Source organism: Nyctereutes procyonoides, unplaced genomic scaffold, assembly GCF_905146905.1.
Source record: "Nyctereutes procyonoides isolate TBG_1078 unplaced genomic scaffold, NYPRO_anot_genome, whole genome shotgun sequence".
NCBI classification, from domain to species: Eukaryota; Metazoa; Chordata; class Mammalia; order Carnivora; family Canidae; genus Nyctereutes; species Nyctereutes procyonoides.
This window is the reverse complement of record NW_026575142.1, coordinates 25,642,840-25,664,638: the sequence shown is the minus strand read 5'-3', so window position 1 is coordinate 25,664,638 and position 21,799 is coordinate 25,642,840. Positions and strand designations below refer to the sequence as shown.

The 21,799-nt window shown below is 35.9% G+C and overlaps 1 protein-coding gene across 3 annotated transcripts in view; it reads right to left on the bottom strand.

The window, feature by feature from the left end:
• The window catches only part of LY75 (lymphocyte antigen 75), a 130,732-nt gene that overhangs the window by 57,980 nt on the left and 50,953 nt on the right, over positions 1 to 21,799 (bottom strand). For all 3 annotated transcript variants that reach the window (XR_008662137.1, XM_055307917.1, XM_055307916.1), the window contains exons 16-27: positions 20,064 to 20,178; positions 17,433 to 17,468; positions 16,890 to 17,065; positions 15,936 to 16,003; positions 15,561 to 15,640; positions 14,844 to 14,983; positions 13,216 to 13,321; positions 12,831 to 12,991; positions 7,816 to 7,945; positions 6,473 to 6,699; positions 3,568 to 3,733; positions 1,946 to 2,113 (exon numbers count right to left, since the gene is read on the bottom strand). Coding sequence is in view for 2 of the 3 variants with exons in the window: in XM_055307917.1 (XP_055163892.1) it covers positions 1,946 to 2,113; positions 3,568 to 3,733; positions 6,473 to 6,699; positions 7,816 to 7,945; positions 12,831 to 12,991; positions 13,216 to 13,321; positions 14,844 to 14,983; positions 15,561 to 15,640; positions 15,936 to 16,003; positions 16,890 to 17,065; positions 17,433 to 17,468; positions 20,064 to 20,178 (1,573 nt within the window). In the remaining variant the exon portion in view is untranslated. The remainder of the gene's footprint in view (positions 1 to 1,945; positions 2,114 to 3,567; positions 3,734 to 6,472; positions 6,700 to 7,815; positions 7,946 to 12,830; positions 12,992 to 13,215; positions 13,322 to 14,843; positions 14,984 to 15,560; positions 15,641 to 15,935; positions 16,004 to 16,889; positions 17,066 to 17,432; positions 17,469 to 20,063; positions 20,179 to 21,799) is intronic.

Sequence of the window (21,799 nt, the reverse complement as noted above, 5' to 3'; positions counted from 1 at the left end):
TACTTATCTAGAACACTTTATTTTGGTAGATTTAAAACATTTATTTCCCAGTTTAATAAACTCTAAAACAATAATGAAAAATAAGACAGACATATAAATATAACTATTTCATTGTACTGTGCCACATGGGTGGTTCAATCAGTTGAGCATCCGACTCTTGGTTTCGGCTCAGGTCATGATATTAGGGTCATGAGATCCAGCCCCACATAGGATGCTGAGTTCAGTGGGGAGTCTGCTTGAGATTCTCTCCCTCTTCCTCTTCCTCTGCCCCTCTCCCCACTCCTGTTCTCTCTCAAATGAATAAATAAATCCTTTTAAGAAAATAATCTGTACCAAAATAAATAGATTAAGTTTTCAAATATTTTGTTTTGCTTTATTTTTTTTAGTGAAGAAATAAAAAGAAAATTATTTTATTTAAATTCAATTTGCCAACATACTGTATAACACCCTGTACTCATCCCATCAAGTACTCTCCTTACTGCCTGTCACCCAGTCACCCCATCTCCCCAACCCTTCTGCAACTCTTTGTTTGTTTCCCCGAATTAGAAGTCTCTCATGGTTTGTCTTCCTGAAGAGAGAGGATCTTAAGCAGGCTCCATGCCCAGCTCTTCACAGGGATTGATCTCATGATCCTAAGACCATGACCTGAGCCGAAATCAAAAGTGAGATGTTTAACCAACTGAGCCATCCAGGTACTCCAAATATTTTCATATTACATTTAATCTTATAGAATATGGGCAGCCCAGGTGGCTCAGCAGTTTAGCACCGCCTTCAGCCCAGGGGCTGATCCTGGAGACCCGGGATCGAGTCCCATGTCGGGCTCCCTGCATGGGGCCTGCTACTCCCTCTGCCTGTGTCTCTCTGCCTCTTTCTTTCTCTCTCTCTTAATCTGTGTCTCTCATGAATAAATAAATAAAATCTTTGAAAAAAAATTTAATCTTATAGAATAGTGAAAAATTAGCAGCTGAGTAGAGAATTTAAAACATTGATTCACTTAACTTTTCCCCATTTAAAGCTTATTTTGAATTGGTACAAATTTATCCATATTAATAATATACTGCCCAAAACTATAATAAATAAAACCTCTTGGATGGACTGTATGATAGATCTTCCTTTTCTTTAGAGATCACTCTTTATATTAGGGTTAAAAAAGTTTAACATTTCCCAAAGGTGTTCCTCAGCAAATTAGCAGGAATTTCTCAGAAAAAGACTAAATGGATAAAAGTGTCACAAACATTATTGGTTAAACAAAGTTAACTAATTCATTTATAACATATATTAAAGTATATGTTAATGTACATTTGATAATATCTAACAGGAAGCAGTGGTGTATAATATTTCTCAATCTTGTTCTTTTTCTAAGGATCCTTTTGTAGAATATCTTTTAAGACTAGTTTCTACACAGCACATTTTGGGAATAATACTTTGATATTTGCCATAGGAAATTCCCAGAGTTCACAGGTCCACTGTTCAGAAGTCACAGATCCTCAGTGGATCTCACAGGGAATATCTAAAGAGTCCTAAGAGTTGAAAGTGTGAAAGTATGAAATATGCATTTCTTTTAAGCAGAGCTGCTTCTTTGCTTTTGACTACTTATATGAGCTTTCGACCACCGAAATTCACCTATTTTTACTTTGCCCACAGTCTAGCTTAGTTTAACATCCAGTTCTCTGCTTGCTAGTGTCATTTCTTTTGCTTTTTAAGTAGAACTCATTTGTTTATTCATGTAAAGACAGACTAGCTCTCTAATGGATGGGTAAAGAAGTAATTCTTATATTCTCCGTTTTAACTAGACACAAATGTTAATACCTTTTCTTATTGATAATGCAGAAAGTAGGAGATAAATATTTTTGAGATCTAGTGCTAATTTGAAAAATTTATAACACACTCAGGTGAGACTTATTTTTTAATGAACATACATCTAATGGCCACATAAGGGACTTACTCAGTTTCTGGCATTCAGAATGAACTTCCTCTGGTGTTGTTGCCGTATATTTAGTCTTTGCTATCACAAAATTGTAGCATGAGTTCTGAAATGGTATCCATGGAGTAGATAGAACAGGAGATGGACACTGAACACTGCCAACTGGTTTGATCTCTCTGTCAGTCTCATCTAAGAAAAAGACAATGGTAAGAATTCTAACTGTAGACATAAATGTTGAATCCTGTTCATGGTAATTAGGCTTGATTTGTAGGGACTATTCAGGAAGCCAATAAATAATAGCCTAATGATGCTTGTTCTGTTTCTATTCAAATATAATATGACCTCTTAACTGGGTTTCTGTAGGAAGGAATTTATTTAACACAATTTCTTTCCCCTGCTGTGGAGTGAGTGGGAGAATATAAAACATGAGGTGCTATTAGGTTAAATGTAGTTTCTGTCTTCCTGTACCACCAAATCTCAAATACAAGAGGCAACCTCAGATACTATACAAAGATATTCATAATGGGCATTGAACTATAACTTTGGAAACTCATCTTTAAGTTTCTGGCTACTGATATCTTCTCTAATTTTAGAGTCATATTTTATTTTTTATTTATTTTTAAGGGTACATTTTAATGAAATACATGATTTTCTAAGTTGTTGCTTTAATGAAAACTAACAAATAGTTGAAAATCTGACATCTAGAAAATCTGGTTCTTTAAAAAATTTTATGAAAAAGCAATACATTTAAGAAGATGCAAATATAGCTATGCTCTACTCAAAGACAGTCAAACCGATTTAATATGCAGTAGAGACCATTCAGAATCTCTCCCAGCTTACAACTTTCTTTGTCTGGAAAGTAGTATCTTCTCTCTCCTGAAAATGCACAAATGTGGGCCCCTGGTGGTTGTAAAACCACCTTCCTCTGACTAAGGCTAGAGATTGCATACCTTATTCAGTTGGGTATATCAGATTCTTTCTAAGAATTTTGAAAGTGGAATTCAAGGATAGTCAATTCATTGCGAGTTACAGCTATATTTGAAGGCTTACAGAGCTGCCTTGTTTTACCATGTGCAGAAAGTATATAAAAAAAGAGTCAGATCCACAGAAAGAAACAGAAGAGATAGGTGGGAGACAGTATCTCTGGGTTCCTGATTCCATTCAGTTTCTGATTCCCATTCTCATGAAGCTCAGCTATATTCTCATTTTTGACGATCTAAATTTCCCTTTTGGCTGAAGCTAGCTTGAGCTGGTTACTGTGACTTGCAAACAGATGAATCTTAACAGTGACTCTTAAAAAGAAATATTAGTTGTTGATAAGAATTAGCAAAAAAATTCCCACAAATAGAAGTTCTTATAGAATATAAACAAAATATATCCAAAATGAGGCTAATAGGGATTTAAAACTCAAAGGTCAATTATCATTATCAACTGACAAAAATAAATATATAACAATGTCTAAAATAACAAATCAATGACCAAGTACTTAATATATAATAATTCTACCTGATATGAATTTTCACAAATTTTGTTGTAAGAAAGGACATGATTATAATTTCAAAACAAGATTTTACAGAACTACTCCCCACAAATTTCACTATTCATGAGACTGATAATAATTTAAGAACTAAAATATAGCATACTTCCTGGATAGTAGCAAATAGCACCCGGTTGCATATGATCACAATCAGATGTTTTCCAGAATCCATCAATGTCTAATATTACACAGTCTTCAAGTGGTTCATTATTTTTAGCCCAGCGACTAAACTGAAGATGTTTGCCATCTAACCAACCAAAGTTGAGTCCATCCTGTAAGCAGCAGAAATACATTTCAAGTGGCAATACTTCATGTTATCCCTTTTGTATTATTTTGTTCCTCATAGTCCGTCTAATGACCCTTAATTTTACCTTATATTTAACACACAGTTACATAGCACTTACCATGTGATGGGCACTGTCCTAAGTGCTTTGCAAATATTAACTTAGTCAATGTCATGACAACTATATGAAATGGGAACTACTGTTTCCATTTTACCTATAAGAAAACTGAAGGCATCTAATGTGACTAAGTCCCACAGAATATATACCCCAGTTCTGGGACTCTAATCCAGGCCTTCAGACGCTAGAGTCCATGGTCTGAGCCATTATACTGGGCTGCCACACAACATGTCTGGAACTGTTGGTTTTTGGAAGAAACCACATGTAGTATAACAACGTGTAGTAGTGGAAAGAACATGGGCTCTGGAGCTAAGCACATTTAGTTTGGAATTCTGGCTTAGTCATTCATTAGTTTTTGATTTGAGTTTACCTTGTGGAGTTTCCAACTTGTCAACTATTACGTGAATGTGACACTTAAACCCCTCAGGGCTAGAATGAGTGGGGTAATGTGTAAGACACATCATAGCCAGCTGGCACACAAGAAATGCTACATAAATATTAGCTCCCTTCCTCCTAACCCTGACTCAGGCCTTGCGGATCTCATCTCACACTGCTGTTTTTACACTTGTCTTTATGGAGAAACTTCCTCATTCATTATATTCTATTGTGCACTAAGAGTCTGTGAACATCCATCCTTACATCCTGACAAGGGCCTGACCACCCACCTATCTTGAAAGAGGCTTTACAGAATAGGTACAGTCTAGGGGATGGACTGCAGGGTACAGACCTGTTTGTGCTCCCCCCTGGTGCTATGAGAGCACCAGGCCTTATGCACTGACCCAACAACCTAAGCTGTTCTGAGGCCAAGGCAATTTTGCAACACTGGTTTCTTTGGAATATTGGGCAAAGGCCATACACAGTATCCTTAGTGAACCATAAATAGCAAACATGCTTAAGTTTCAACACCACCAACTGTTTCATTCTGAAACTGTTCTCCACCAGAGAGTTCCAGGGGTAACTTTGTGGCCAGTTAATCCCAAAGCCCTGTGGCCTCAAATGTGGCCCTTTGACCATGTGATGTTGCTTGTACTTGGTATTACTCTGGATTCCTTCACCTTTGCAGTCACAACTACCCCAGGTACCTGGGCCTTTGGAACTTCTATTCCTTGTAGATAAATCCCTGCACCCCCTATCCCTTTGCTGAATCTGATCTCTCTTTATTAAGACTGTAAATATCTCTTTACTAAATTCTTGACCTTAATTGATCTCAATTAAGTCTTTTCTAAGGGAATAATTTCCTTTCAATATCCACAAGGGAAGGCTGTTTGTTTCCATTCTCAGATACCACAGGGCTAGGAGAATGGAATAGTCAGTATTTTTATCTCCTTCAGTCATTCCCTTTGAGGTTTATGCAAACTACCAGATTCCTTGCCTCTTTCTGACATCCACTTAGGACTTGGCCTCCTTGTTCCTCCTGACATTCACTAAGGAGAAGCCCCATGTCTTTGCTCTGTCCTCCTGGTCCTAACATTGACCTACGGACATTAATGTTCATGTGAATGACTCCCCAATTCCCAAGCCTTCTTCACTTCTTCTATGTTTATGTACTTCCACTTCTATGTACTTAAGTGACCCACTGCCACAGCCACTCTCTGGACTTTATTTAACCCAGAACTGCCACAGGCCTTAGTTCAGACCAACATGAGCTCCTGCATGAATTTCTACAAGAAATCTCTAGATTACTCACTTCCTTATCCACTCTCTGCCAGTACAATTCTTTCTAAGTAAAAATCTGTTGTTACTACCATGTTTAAAATCTTTCAATATCCCTCCATTGCTTTCAATGTAAAGTTTTATTTATTTGTATCTGGTCATGTTCCAAAGATTTAAGGCAGTTTATGCAGACATGTAAGCATGTTAAAGAGTGAAAGGAAAAAGAGAAACATAGGTGAAGATTAAAATAGGGTAAGAAATAAGACCAAAATCCTTAAGTGGAGAAGAAAAAGAAAATGGTATGATCCCAAACATCTTAAAAAATATATACATATGTATATAGAGAAAAACTTGAGGGATATAAACCAAATTATTCAATCTTATTTATTACAAAGTGCTGGGATTACAGGTGATTTTAATTTTCTTTAAAAAAAAGTTCACTATAGGAGAACCTGGGTCACTCAGTCAGTTAGGTGTCTGACTCTTGATTTCCACTTAGGTCATGATCTCAGGGTTGTGAGATGGAGCCCTATATATCAGGTTCTGCAACTGGGTGTGGAGCCTGCTGGGATCCTCTCTCTTCCTCTCCCTCTGGACCTCCCCCCATCCCAACACTCAACCCTATCTGATTTTTTAATTCTTCTCTTTGTCTCTTCTTTTCTTTGGCTGGGGAGATGTAGCAGTTCCTGATTCCTACTCAGTCTTTTACTAGAGTAAGAAGAAGTGCTCAGCTACATATGTTCAGTACAACTTTTTCTTAATATAAACAATACAGCACTAGATCTTTGAACAGTAGAAAGATGACAGTCACTAAAAATTACACACTTCATGAAATTTACTCACTGGAGTAAGATTTTACAATCTCCAGGTTCTTTTTGTCTGATATGAGAAATGCTGTGTGCAACAAAAATTTCACATTTCATCACCCAGTCCTGGCAGTTGGGACTGAAAACTTACATCTTGACTGGAGAGTCCAATCCATAAAGAAGAGTTATGAAGAACCGCCTGCACAGTTAGGAACGCCTGCTGGTAAGGGTCTGTGATGCTCACCAGGTGCATGTTCTCTTTCTGACACTCTCTTAGAGCATCAAACCAAGTCAGAGTCTTCATGATGATTTTGTACAGATTATTTAGATACTTTACAGTATCTGAAGTATTCTGCAAGGTTTGTCTGTTTTCAATTTCTGTGTGTAAAAGAAAAAAAAAACACCCACTCTGCAAGTCATAGGACATTTCTTCAAATTTCTCCACAACGAGTGCTTTAGATATTACTTATCTATTCATTTATTTTAGATTTTGTTAGAACTAGGTATGTATGTCTTGCTGTGTATCTTAATATGTAATATGGGTGAGCCACAGCATTTGTTTTCTAAAATTAGAACAAAATTCTGTTTTTGTTGCTCTGATTTAGGAAGGAAAAAAGCTATAAATAAAAGGAGCTGGCAATTAGATTACCATTTCAGGTTGGTGTCAAATACCTCCTTTATTTGAACTCCTTCAACAGGAGAAAATGTTAGGTGTCCTCTTACAAAAGATCTCATCAAGGAGAGCTCTGATGAGAAAAATGTACAAAACAACCCACAAGAGGTTGTATTGAACTACTGCTTTATAGTACTTCTCTGAGTAAAGCAATTACTAAACAATATGAGACAAATAAGGCATAGGTTGGTTTAATAAAAAGTTCTTTAGAAGTACATGGATTATCTACTTGAGGTTCTCATTACATGACAAAGCTTTTTTTTAAAAAATCATTTGTTAAAAACATTGTAATCAATGAAAACAATGTAATACCTCTAAAAATATCTTTTTGAAAATATGGATGATTCTTATTTTTAAGCCCACATTTTATTTTTATTTGGGCTACAGTAAGGTATATACAGTGACCCATTTATAACACTTCACAGCTTTTGTGTGTGTGTGATAAAGTCTACCAGAGCCAATTAAATATATTTTTTCTCCTTCTTTCTCCAAGATAGAAAGTAAAAACTGAAAAATAAATGCCAGAGTGGAAAAAAGAACAAAATTCAACCATAACTTACTATAATTAGACAACTCCTATTAATAAATTCCATCTGATACTTAATTTTGATATTTAATTAAGTAAAGCAATGACACTTGAAAAAAATCATATTCCATTTGAGATAACGTGACTAACTGAACCAATATGGATTTAGCTATCTTAAAATTTTAGGAAAGCTGTTTATAAATTAATATTAATTCATTTATAAGATTTTTGTGAAAAAATACTGTATTTATCCAACAGCATAAAGTACCATAGATATCTAGGTAATAATTTATACCTGAATATTTCTGACAGAGAGACAGAGTGTGGTATTCACTGCAGGCAGTAAAATTCCATGTCCCAGTATAAGGTGATGTTTGGAGGTTGAGCATTAGAGCACATTGGTATCGGGACTCTTCCTCAAAAACCTAAACAAAAAGGCAAACGTGTACAAATAATCATGAAACTAACTGTCTGAAGATCCTAGCAAGAGAACTTTATATCCCAAATTGGATTTTTCCTCCTGTAAAAAATTCCATTAAGAAGTTGACCCTGAAATCACAAGAAAATCCTCAAAAACTTCTGAAGCATGGAAAAGGGGCAATTAACTTTAGAAATTATAAAACAAAACAGTGGCAATATCATTAAATATAAGATCCAAACAGATAAAAGAAAAACTGGTAAAAGTAAGATGAAAACACAATTATAGTAATATTTAACACTCTGCTATCATTCTTGAAGTTAGTGTTTTTGTTTTCTTGGGGCAAATATTCCAATAGTGGAATAATGCAAATATCTATTATTAAGTGTATTGTGTTTTTTAAAGGAAAGATGAACTAAGAATTGAATACAAGGGATTAGAAAATGAACAAAAATAGATCTCCAGGGATCCCTGGGTGGCGCAGCGGTTTGGCGCCTGCCTTTGGCCCAGGGCGCGATCCTGGAGACCCGGGATCGAATCCCACGTCGGGCTCCCAGTGCATGGAGCCTGCTTCTCCCTCTGCCTGTGTCTCTGCCTCTCTCTCTCTCATTCTATGTGACTATCATAAATAAATAAAAATTAAAAAAAAATAGATCTCCAAAAAACTAGGATGGAAAAATGTAGTAATATTTGTAAATGTATCTCAAGCAATAGAAGATGGAGAAGAGGGAGGAGAAAACCAATACATACCAGTTTTGTAAAAATCTGAATAAAAAAAAAGTAAAAACACAATCAAAATAAGGCATGAGGATTTGAAAAGATAATAGCATACACAATTTTATTCTAATACCTTTGAAAATCTAAATGAGGGGCACCCGGCTGGCTCAATCGGAACAGTAGGGGACTCTTGATCTTGAGGTCATGAGTTTGAGCCCCACAAGGGGTGTAGTTTACTTAAATATATTTTTAAAAAATCTAAATGAAATAGGCAACTTATCTTGAAAAGAACAAATTAGCATAATTGTTATAAGGAGAAGTAGAAACACCAAAATGTACCAGTAACTTCACTGGAAATTGAAAATTAATACTAGTAGTTCATTTTCAAAACTATATGTGAGATAGCTAAAAGCTTTAAATGAATTATCTTATGTAATTTTCACGTTGTGTTGTAGGTACAACAGAATCAGAATTTACAGACAAGAAATTGAGGATTAAGAAAAGTTAAGGGTGGGGGGAGGGGGCGGCGGCCCCGGGTGGCTCAGCGGTTTGGCGCCACCTGCAGCCCAGGGTGTGATCCTGGAGTCCAGGTTGGGCTCCCTGCAGGGAGCCTGCTTCTCCCTCTGCCTGTGTCTCTGCCTCTCTGTATCTCTCATGAATAAATAAATAAACTTTAAAAAAGAAAGAAAGAAAAGTTAAGTGAACTTCCATACTAATGATTGAATGAAATTCAAAACCAGACAATGTGACTCTGGAATTTAGGCATTTGACCACTGCACCAAATCCCTTTATTATTAGAGAATGATGTCTGAAAATAACATCACATGATTTTGTAGGTAATTCCCTCAAACTTTCAGGCTGAATAATTCTCCAGGCTGGATTATAATTTCAAAACACAAAGGCAGAAAGCTAGCCAGTTCATCTTATGAAGCTGACATAATCGGGAAAAAAAATCAGACAATATAGCATAAAAAATTAATTCTATGAGCAGTTGAGCAGAGATGAAAACATTCCCAAATATAATTCTAAGAAGTCCAATTCAGTTAATAGCAAAATAATAATCCATTTGGAGCAACTAGAATCTATGAAAGATAAAGATCGTTTATTATAAATATATGACAATTTTAGTAGACGCTAGAAAAAAAGCTTTGGAAAATTCAGTACTTATTCCTGAATAAAAGTTCTAAATAAGCTAGTTATAGAATGATATAACTTAAAGAGTCAGCATTGGAGTGCCTGGGTGGCTCACTTGGTTAATCATGGACTCTTCTGCTCAGCTTAGGTCAAGCTTCATGTCAAGCTCCATGCTAGGCGTGGAGCCTACTTAAAAAAAAAACAAAAACAAAAAAAAACAAACCAAAAAGACCCCGAAAAATGCCCAAAGAGTGAGCATCATAAATAACAATGAGAGATTGCAGACAATCCTACAAAATCTAGATCAAGTCTAGGATGGTAGTTATTTCTTCTGGTACTATCACAGTTCTAGAAGTCCTACCACATGTAGTGAAGCATAAACTAGTATTTGAAGATTATGATTATCTAAGTAAGAAACCCCCAAAAATCTAGTGAAAAACTCTAGAAGTAATAAGAGCTTTTAGTAAGATGGGTGCCTATGAAATAATACATAAAAATACCCAAACAATAGCTTCTTACATATCAGTGAGAAAATCAAGAAAAAAATCTGTCATTCTCAAAGGCAATGAGACAGAACTACAAAAATTTCACTGTGGGCTCTAAAGGAAGACTTGAATAAATGGATATACCATATTCTTGAGTTGAAAGATTAATAAAAAGATGTTAACTGTCCCTAAAATATTGTCAAATTCTCATCATAAGTTTGTTTAATTGTTTGGGTTGGAGATTGACCAAACAATTATAGTTTGGAAGAATGGACAGGAATAGCTAAAACCATTTTTTAAAGGTATATATATACAGGATAATTATTCCTATCATATTTTTTAATATGCAAAATTATAGTATTTAGATCAGTGTCATAGCTACATAAGAGTATATTTCATACACTCACACTTAATGTAAAGGAGGCAACCTATATTGCTTTTAACAAGTAGAAGTATATGCAATAAATGGTGTTTGACAGGATTAGGGAAAAGCATGAAGTATTCATTGACAACATATACTATATACCATGGCTGTATCATGCAGTCAGGAAAAAAAGGCAAAGAAAATATAGGCATATATTTAACTAACATCTACATGATGAAATTTCTAACCTAAAAAAAATGAAGGAGAAAAGAGAAATAAACATATTTGAATGTACACACATGCAAAAAAATCAAAACTTACTTCTATAATATTTTTGGTATTCTGCGCTTAAGAAAAAAACCTACAGGAATATTTTTCATAAACACAAGAAACATAGAGTCAGCATGTTTAATATTTACATAATTGTAAAATCAATAAGAAGTACATGAAGACAAAAGAAAATACATGAAGGCTTTGAAAAATATTGAAAAAGAATAAGAATATTCATACTTGATGAAATTCAAGGTACTACTGAACTTACAGAAGTTTGTTTTCATTAGATATCAGAGAAATATAAAGAAAAATATGATTGATATATTTAAATTACCAAATTAGCAAAAATTTTTAAAAGACATTGACCCTTAGAGGTAACACAGGAGAGAAGCTAAAAACACTGGTTCTGCAGTCTCATGGACCTAGTCACGACTGCATGCGTGACTGCATGACTGGGGACAAGTTACATGACTCCAGTTTCTACATTTCTTAGAGGCAGAATAACAGACCTTTTCACATCTGTTGTGTAGATTAAATGAAATAATGCATATGATGCATTAGCAAAGTGCCTGACACATATTAAGTGATCAACAAATGTTAGAAATTATTAATATGTTGGTATGGATAGAATGGCAATTATAATATAATACTGACAAATATAAAAACTCATAAACCTTTCTGGAAAGCATTTGGTGAATAGAGTTTTATAACTACTTTATCTTTTGATCTGGCTTTGACTTCCAAAATCTATCTTAAGGAGGTAATCTGAATATAACCAAAGATTATGCACAAAACTGTTCATTGTAATGCTATTTATGATTATGTAAAAATAGAAACAACCTAAATACTCAGCACTGGTTGGATAAATAACCATTAAGAAATATCACACAACTATTAAAATGCTTATCAAGTACATCTTTTAATGGTATAAGAAACTATTTATAATACTAAATGAGAAAAGTAGACAATGGTATATATACCATTTTATATGTATTATGATATTATCTATGTCAGAACAATAATATATGAAAAAGCCCTAGAAGAAAAAATGCTGAAATACTTACTGCAATTTCCTAGATTAGGGATCAAATATGGTTTGAGACTCATTTAGTTGGCTCACATATGTGATAATGGACTAAGATAAGATAGGACAAAGAGAATAAACTAGATAAAGTAGAATAAAAAGAAAATATCAATGTGTATACCATCACCCTTAATCAATTTTTAGAATATTTTTACCACCTCCAAAAAGAAATGCCATTACCCTTTAGGCATCATTCCCAATCCTTCTTCCTTCTTTAGCCTCTGGCAACCACTAATCTACATTTTATCTTTGAAGATGTGCCTGCTCTGAATATCTCATATAAGTGGACTCATACAATAGAAACCTCATTCTTTTTTTTTTTTTTTAAAGATTTTATTTATTTATTCATAGAGACAGAGAGAGGCAGAGACACAGGCCGAGACAGAAGCAGGCTCCATGCAGAGAGCCCGACATGGGACTCGATCCAGGGTCTCCAGGATTACACCCTGGGCTGCAGGCGGCGCTAAACCGCTGCACCACCGGGGCTGCCCCAGAAACCTCATTCTTAATCCAATAATTTATAGAAGACTTGGGTATTTCACAGAGCTATATAGGTTTGTGTGTGTGTGTGTGTGTGTGTGTGTGTGTGAGAGAGAGAGAGAGAGAGAGAGAGAGAGAGAGTGCACACATATATGCACACAGCAGAAGTGGGTGGTGGGAGCAGAGGGAAAGGGAGAGAGAATCTTAAGCAGGCTCCATGCCCAGCCAGAGCCCGAGTGGGGGCTTGATCTCATACCCTTATATCATGACCTGAGCTGAAATAAAGTCTGATGGTCAACCGACTGAGCCACTCAGGTACCCTGAGCAATTTAGATTTCTGATTTTAAAAACTTACATTTGTTGGTATTTTCAACCTCCCACCAACTACTAACGGGTGAAAGTTACTGTATGTCAGTTCTCTGTTATCTGTCCATTTGTTTATCTTTTCATAGGCAGTCCAGCGCAAACCAATCCATAAAGTAGCCTCCATATCCGGAAATAAGGATGTAATGAAATCTGTCAGAAAGAGATTTTTTAAGAGCATTGACTTATTCAAATTATAGATACACCAAAAAAATCTCATCGAATACTTCTTACTTATCTACAACGATACTCTTTTACCTATTCTGTAATAAAGTGATTTAATAAGAATTTTTAAATATGCTAATTCCCCAAAGCCTCTCAGAACTAACTTGGCCCCCATATCAGAATAAAACATGTTTCCAAAACAATTCTGTTACCTTGTTCTATCTGGCTCAGCACTGAAGGAAGGGTGCCACCATAAGTGTGACAAGTATCACTTGCTTGGGAAAATGTGAGAGACTTCGGTTTGATTTTTAGAAAACACTGCAAACAAAAAACGTTAATGAAGCATAAGATTCCAAGCACCGAAGAGCTCACATAGGAAGTAAATATCTCATCTTTTAGAGGGCTGCTAATTTTTGGTCTGTGAGATATGGAAATTTACAAAGTAGTACTATATGAATGCAGACCTACACTGTCAATATAAACAACTAAAGAGTGGTCTATCAGTCAAATTATTTTTTTTAAAAATCTCCCTCTTATTGAGTGCTTCCCATGTGCTAAACAGTTTGCATAATACCATCTCACTTAATTCCTACAACAAATAGGGAAACTGAGGCACAGGGCAGTTAAGTAACTTTACCTGTAAGTTAAGTAGACAGATAGTGGTATGATCAGCGTTTAGATTTATTCCAACTGATTTCAAAGGCTGAACTGATAATCATCACCTCCTTATATAAAAACATGCATTTTAAAAGAAGTCATCCCCCTTTCTTTTGGCAGGAAATCTTAATTCAAACTTACCTCAATTATGTAAATTAATTTAGTCCCAGTACCTTGGTGTGTGTGTGTGTGTGTGTGTGTGTGAAGATTGTTCTAATTTTAAAAAGTCAAAATGTATCCTTATTATTTTAGCTTCAGTACAGATGTTTTCAGTTGTAAGACTCCTATCTCCCTTTTTCTTTTTGATACTATGATCATGTTAGTGTGAAGTGGTACACCTTAAATACTGTTCCTTAAAGCATCCAACAGAATTTTTTTTCAGACTCCCTGGAGACTGGAGTGGCCAGTGAGCTCTATGTCACTGGGTGGCTTCTAGAAAAGGCCCTAGACAGAACACCCTGAGCTTGAGCTTGGAAGCTTCAGTATGTTAAGGATGGCAGAGCAAAAAGATAACAGGAGCCTGGATTTGAAGATGTTGTGGAGCTTCCATACCAACTTCAGCCCACTTACCCTCAAACTTCTTTTGTGTGAGAGAATAGATGTTCTAACATAGTATAGCAATCTCTTTACTTAGCAACCAAATGCATTTCCAAAGAGATACATATACCAGTCTAGATTATCATTTCAAAGAGGCAGATATAGAATCTAGCGTTTCCCAAACCTATGTAATCATTAAACCCCTTGGAAGGCAAGATCAATGATTAACATTTTGTTAGCGTATATGTAGCCAAAACATAGTTTGGAAATGCTGGTCTAATTTAATTGGTAGATGCTGCTTGGATGCTTTCTTTCAAGTGGAAAATATATCAGCCAGAAATTGTCAGTTTCCTTCATGTTATAGAGACAGTTTTATTATTTAAAGTATTATAATTCATTGACCAATCAACATCAGCAATTTAATTTTAGTAGCAACTGGATAAGAACACAGTACTTTGAAGACCTGTAGGCATCACTAGCTTGAGAGTTAACTTGGTTTCTGGCAATGTAGAGGATCAGGTGAGTTACTGAAATACGCAGAGGCTATCTTTAGTGAAGTTGTTTGATGGGCTGCGATTCTGCTACAGGCCATACAACCATCATGAAAGCAATCATCATTTGTACAATGTAGCAATTCCCTTTTTACCTTATTCTGAAAAGCAATCCAATCCCCAGAGCACTGTATTTTAGCTGCAGAATCTGGACTATATTTTTCTAATGAAGAGACATTATATTTTTCACAGATGAAGGGCAACTTGGTACCACAGTCTGCTGGCTTATTTAAGTCTGAGAAATGAAAAGCAGAATTACAGGGGTGAGAATTTTCCATTCAGCACATTTTAAAAACAATCCAGTAGTAAAGAAAATCTCTTTCGATTGCTCTTTCCCAAACAGTTAAAATATATTCCTCTTCTCTAGCCATTTCTATCTTCTGTTATTATTTATCAGTAGGGTAGAGCATACCAGCTTTGCCTATAAAAATGCATACATTTAGTATAAGAACCACAGTTACCACCACAGGACCTGATGGTAGGAAATAGGCTGAAAGTGAAGGCTAATGAGGGGGAAGAGAACTAAACTATATTTAGAATTGCTACCTGTTTATCTTTGCAAATTTATTTATATGCTTTTCAGTTATGAAAGTGGTAAGTTTATTTCTAAGCAGTCACTATAGGATAAAGGAAGTCAAAATACAGTGAAAAGCAACTTTGTTTGCATTTGGAATTTGAACTATGGTCATTAGCAATAAGCCAAAATAAGATGAAGCAACCAACGTATAATCAACAGGAAAATAAGGTTAAGTTAGTAACCGAACCTGAAGTTCACATATTACATGATCAACATTAAAAGATTTGGAATTTACCATTGAACCAAGTCTTTGCAGACATGTACGAGCATTCCTCCCGAAATGTTATAGGAAAGTGATGCCATGGATATCGTGAGCTGCAAAAAAATGAGAGAGTTCACAGCTCATAATGTAGTTACATGTTCTATTCTGTTTTTTTTTTAAACTGTTTTTTTAAACTGTTATTTTAATTCTAAATTTAATGTTATGCCATTATTTTATGCCACTTTTTTCTTGATGCTAATATGTAACAGGACTTGGTTTCTGTAGTCCACACGTTTTATTGATGAATGTTCAAAACAAATTATAAATAACAATCCATTTTCTAAAGGAGAATTTGGGACTGCTTCTTTCCAATGACTTTACAAAGGCAATATCAATGGTGTCACATACTACATAAAACGACGATCTACTGGCTGATCGGTAGTTCTCACCCACCACTTCTGTTCATCACCAGATATCTGAAAAACAAACCAACCAACAGACAAAATCACCTATCCTTATTTGTGCTGAGTTTCCTAAAGAGGTTTTATTTAAAATACCCTGTCCCACCATAACCACAACCACTAACATTTCTGGACATTCCATTACTTCAGTCTCTAAATTATGTAAACCAGGTCCTTCCATCAAAGAAGTAGCTGGAAACTTTTCACTTAACACTATGTGCTATTATAAAACATGGTCATTGTAATTATAGGTATACATTAATTCAATTATATAGTGTTCTATTGTAAATAATTATAAATTTAAAAATATAAAATTATTTTCCTATCTTACAAGGTTAGTTATTTAAAGAAATGGAAACTCAAGTTAACTATGAAGTTAACTTTTAGTACAAAATATAATAAAGAATTAGAATATCTTATATTACGGGCACTTGGGTGGCTCAGTGGGTTAAGTGTCTGCCTTCAGCTCAGGTCATGATCTCAGGATCCTGGGATTGAGCCCTGAGTTGGGCTCCCTGCTCAGCGGGAAGCCTGTTTCTACCTCTCCCTCTGCCTGCCACTCCCCCTACTTGTGCTCTCCCTCTGTCAAATAAATAAATAAATAAATAAATAAATAAATAAATAAATAAATAAATAAATAAAGTAAAAAAAAGAATATTTTATATCATCTCTGTTGATTTTATAAGTTGACATTTATAACTAATCTTGAATATTTTAAAAACATTATGGAGTTTTATCCCCCTTTTCTAACATTAAATGATGAATTTGGATGTTCTTAGGCAGATTTTACTTGAAAGGAATATTTAACTTCTGTAGATTTTGGCAAGACTTCTGAAATAATTTGTGATGGAATAAATAGAAAAATAAGAAAAATATTTTAAAATATATTCTCTCAAATTACATTTGCTATTTTGTTTTTGATGGCTTTTAGTCCTACAAGAGATGTCAAGGTAGCCAGAGAGCTGTGATTGCTAGCACAATACAGGACCGCTTCTTCATAGTTTAAGTGAGGATCAGCAACAAACCAGTATTCACTCCCTTCAATTACAACTGGAGGTCCATGAATTCCAGGACGCTCTGAAGAAGAAGAATATCAGAGTTATGCACAGATCAAACTATACCATCTAAGCATGAATTAATGTTTAAAACTATTTATGAATAGTAATCCGCTCTCTCTGGCCAGGGCAGTGCTACCTGCAAAGCACCAAGGATTGCTGAGCCAGTGAGAGACTTTGCCACCCTCCTGTACTCACAGAGGAGAACAAATCCAGCCTCAAAGCCTCATTGCACACCAGCCAATCACCTTTCCTGCCTGGAGATATTTCATCTCCCTTGAAGATGTGATAGAGAAGCTGGCACTTGGGCATGGGCTTAGATAATTAACTAAATACATTACAGAAAAGATAAAAGCAGCTTTGGCTAAGTTTCAGTTTTCTTAACTTACCTGGATTATACCAGTCTGGTGTTTTTAGAGTATGGCCTGGTACAAGAAAGAAAACAAAAGGCTGAGGATTAGTATCCAATTACAGATGATGTCCTATTATAAGTAAGTGCCTTTAATCTAACTCAAGAGGACTTTCTGAGTTGGACCATTTCTGGCCAGATTATTTCTTTTCATATTATGATTGCTTTGGTTTGAATTTTGTGGGGCCTATGCTAACACTGTTTTAGTGGCAATCAAAAAGGTAGATCTGTTAACTATTAAAGTATTCCTGGTAGTTCTCTACCTTACATCACGGAAGTCACAAAGGAAGACTAGATGGATAAAATATGGCTAATAATTAGAAAGTATACATAAGTAAATGAGTATATTGTACATATTACACAGAAACACTAAGGAATAGGCACAAAGATAATCATTACTGCAGGATGAGGTTATTCAGGAACTACTTCTCCATCTAATGCAATTTGAGTAATTGTTTTATAAACCTTGGTTGGTAGAATTCATTGTTCTCCCAAGGTATTCTTTTTTTTAAAATTTAATTTTATTTATTTATTCATCACACACACACACACACACACACACACACACACAGGCAGAGACACTGGTAGAGAGAGAAGCAGGCTCCCCGCAGGAAGCCCAATGTGGGACTCCACCCGGGACTCGGGATCACGCCCTGAGCCAAAGGCAGACACTCAACCGCTGAGCCACCCAGGCATCCCACCCCCAATGTATTATTATTGTAAACAATGTACAGTAATCCAGTACTGAACCTTTTGAGAAAATGAGAGACAAAACTGGGAGAGAAATAATAAAAATCACCCAGAATTTCCAGTTGGAAACAGAGGAAATGTGATACTTTACAATGCATTATGGGCTTTGAAATTGAGTGAGTCAGGGTCCAAATGCCCTCAGACCCTTCACTGCTATGGGACTTTGGATCTGCTGCTTAGACTCAACTTTCTACTCTATAAAAAACAAACAAACAAACAAACAAACAAAACCAGAAACAAGACTCCTACTTAACTCACAAAGACTGTGAAAATCACTTTAAGATTGCCCCTACAGAAGCATCCAGACAGTTCCAGGGCAGAACAGCTCCTCGCAGGTTGCTAGTTGCTTTCCTCTCCCTTTTCATTCTGGTTGTAGGTCACACTTGTTTCAAGGCAAAGATGTAATTTGATGACTATTAGAAACTACAGAGTAAAATAACTGTTCTTCATTTTGCTGTCGTATCTGGGCCTAATGTAGAGAAGACCTTTCTCAGAGCACTGCCTATATATTCAACATCTTTGGCTTCTCTCTCTAAGTCAGTTCTCTATATATTGGTTAATTTCTATCAACAATGGTCAAATTAGTTAAAAATATGCATAGTTGTTTATTGTAATCTTGTAAAAAAACTTCTGTTCAGACACATGAAAAAATGCTCAACATCACTTGGCATCAGGGAAAAACAAATCAAAACCACAATGAGATATCATCCTACATGGGTCAGAATGGCTAAAATTAGCAACTCAGGAAACAAAAGCTGTTGGTGAGGATGTGGAGGAAGAGGAACCCTCATACACTGTTGGGAATGCAAGCTAGTGCAGCCAGTCTGAAAAGTAGTATAGGAATTTCTCAAAAAGTTAAAAATAGAACTACCCTATGATCCAGCAATTGCACTATTAGTTATTTATTCAAAGCATATAAAAATAGTGATACATTGGAGCACATGCACCCCAATGTTTATAGTAGTAACGTCCACAGTAAATATGAAAAGAGCCTAGATGCACATCAACAGATGAATGGATAAAGAAGATGTAGTACACACACACACACACACACACACACACACACAGAGAGAGAGTTCCCTCTTTTATTAATGGCCTGCCAGTTGCCTTTGTGAAAGAAACTTGACAGTTACTATACTGGATATCTTGTCTTTATTTATTTTTTAAAACAGATTTTATTTATTGATTTGAGAGAAAGAGAGAACCCAAGCAGGGAGGAGGGACAGAAGGAGATGGAGAAACAGGCTCCCTGCTAAGCAGGGAGCCCGACCTAGGGCTCCTGGGATCCTGACCTCAGCAGAAGGCAGATGCTTAACCAACTGAGCTACCCAGGCGCCCCAAGGATATCATGTCTTTTAAAGGTAATATGGTGGTGGCCTTTTTAAAAAAAGATTTTATTTATTTATTCATGAGAGACACAGAGAGAGGCAGAGACACAGGCAGAGGGAGAAGCAGGCTCTATGCAGGGAGCCTGATGAGGAACTTGATCCCAGGACCCCGGGATCACACCTGAGTCAAAAGCAGATGCTCAACCACTGAGCCACTCAGGCGTCCCTACATTATGTGTCTTCTTTTCATTGAAATAATCTTTCATCCCAAAATCTAATCTCTAAATTTATCTTAAATTTTATCTTTTATAAAAACTCTTTCATGATCAAAGAGGAAGGTACCATCTAATCTCAATAAGCCAGTCTTGTACTTGTGGTTGGAGTCAGGCAGGATGGAGCTTAATATATTAACTATATCTTCATAGGCTTTTTAAAACTATAATTATAGTCTAAAACACTCTCTTAGGTACTTTGGACTCAGCATTTACAATGTTCACATGAGAAGACTGTGAAAAGGAATAACTACCACTTACCTTTTGGAATCTGGCATACCCATTCAAGTTTTGTATCACAAGCAAAAGGTCTTAAATAAATAAATTCTCTGTCATCATAGAAATACCAGCTTCTTCGCCCTGGCCTCTGAATGACCTAAAGGAGAAAGAGGATTGCAGAATATTTTGAAGTTGATGAAACTTCATAAAACACTAAAGTATAATCTTAAATCTCTTTTAGCCCTAGCACCTAAGATATTTATTTAATGAATGAACACAGTGTTTAAATACTTAACATAAAGACTCCTAACTCTGGGAAATGAACTAGGGGTGGTGGAAGGGGAGGAGGGCGGGGGGTGGGGGTGAATGGGTGACGGGCACTGAGGGGGGCACTTGACAGGATGACCACTGGGTGTTATTCTGTATGTTGGCAAATTGAACACCAATAAAAATAGATTTATTATAAAAAAATTAAATAGTTAACAGCCTAATCAAGAACCATAACAAGGGTTGATAGAGGAAATATGTCATAAAGTCATGTTTATGTCCAAAATGTAAATTATTGTTTTTTTTTTCCTGTTTTTGCTGATATGAAATTGTAGATTGTACCTTTAAATCTGAGAAAGGTCAAGCTAGAAAAAAAAAATTTACTTCAGTGGCTTCCAAACACCAGACTATGATTAAAGCAGATCTGTGAAAATGCGACATAAGAGTCTGACCCCAAGGACCCAGGCTCCTGCTTTGATGTTGCTCTACACCAGGATGTTAGCTTCCTCTGCATGATCCGAGATAGGTCTCTACAAATTGTACTCCAGCCAGTAAGCAGGCAAGAAAGGAAAGGGGAGACCATGACCTGGGAGGAATCTCCATCAGTTTTTGGACTGTTTTCTCTTAAGGCCAAGATTCTGGTAGGTACTGTGCCAAGTGAGGGGAGATTCTCCTAGAACACTGGCCTGGCTGGCCTTGTTCCTGACACAGGCCACATCAGTGCTTCTTTTAGTTAGTTTTTTTGGTAGATTTTCTAATCTCTTCACACATAAGAATTCTACTTACATAGAACATAGTATATTGCATCAGTGTTCTGGAAACATTACAAGCTTCTCTGAAGTTTTCACCTTCTCATATGTTAAACAGAATTCTATAAAAATGGCATGATACCATACAGTTTATTACCAGAACAATTGCTTTGAAAATAGGGCTTTCCAGGGGCCTTCTCAGTTCTTCGTCTCAAGCAACCTGCAGCACTTCTGGGCAATCACTTACTTGGCTTACATAGCAAAGGTATAATATATATGTCTCCTACTTCCCCATCTTATATTTTATGCATTGACAGCTCTCCTAAACCCACTTTTGACCCTTTATACTTTTTTAAAAATACATATTTCTTCCTTCAACTCTGGTCTTCTGATTTCAACTATAGGATATTTCTTACTAAAAAAAAAAAAAAAAGAATATTTCTTACTACTAGCTTGAATTCAAAATATCTAGACTAAAATGTAGTATTTTCTCCATAAACCAGTATCCTTTCTATTTATTTCTCTTTTTTTTAAAAAAAATTTATTTATTCATGAGAGACACAGAGAAAGAGGCAGAGACACAGGCAGAGGGAGAAGCAGACCCCTGATAGGGAACCAAATGTGGGAATCAATCCCGGGACCCCAGGACCAAGCCCTGAGCCAAAGGCAGATGTTCAATCACTGAGCTACCCAGGCGTCCTTTTTCTATTTCTATAAACATCTAGTCATATAGCAGGGTGGACCCAGCACATGGGTTTAAAT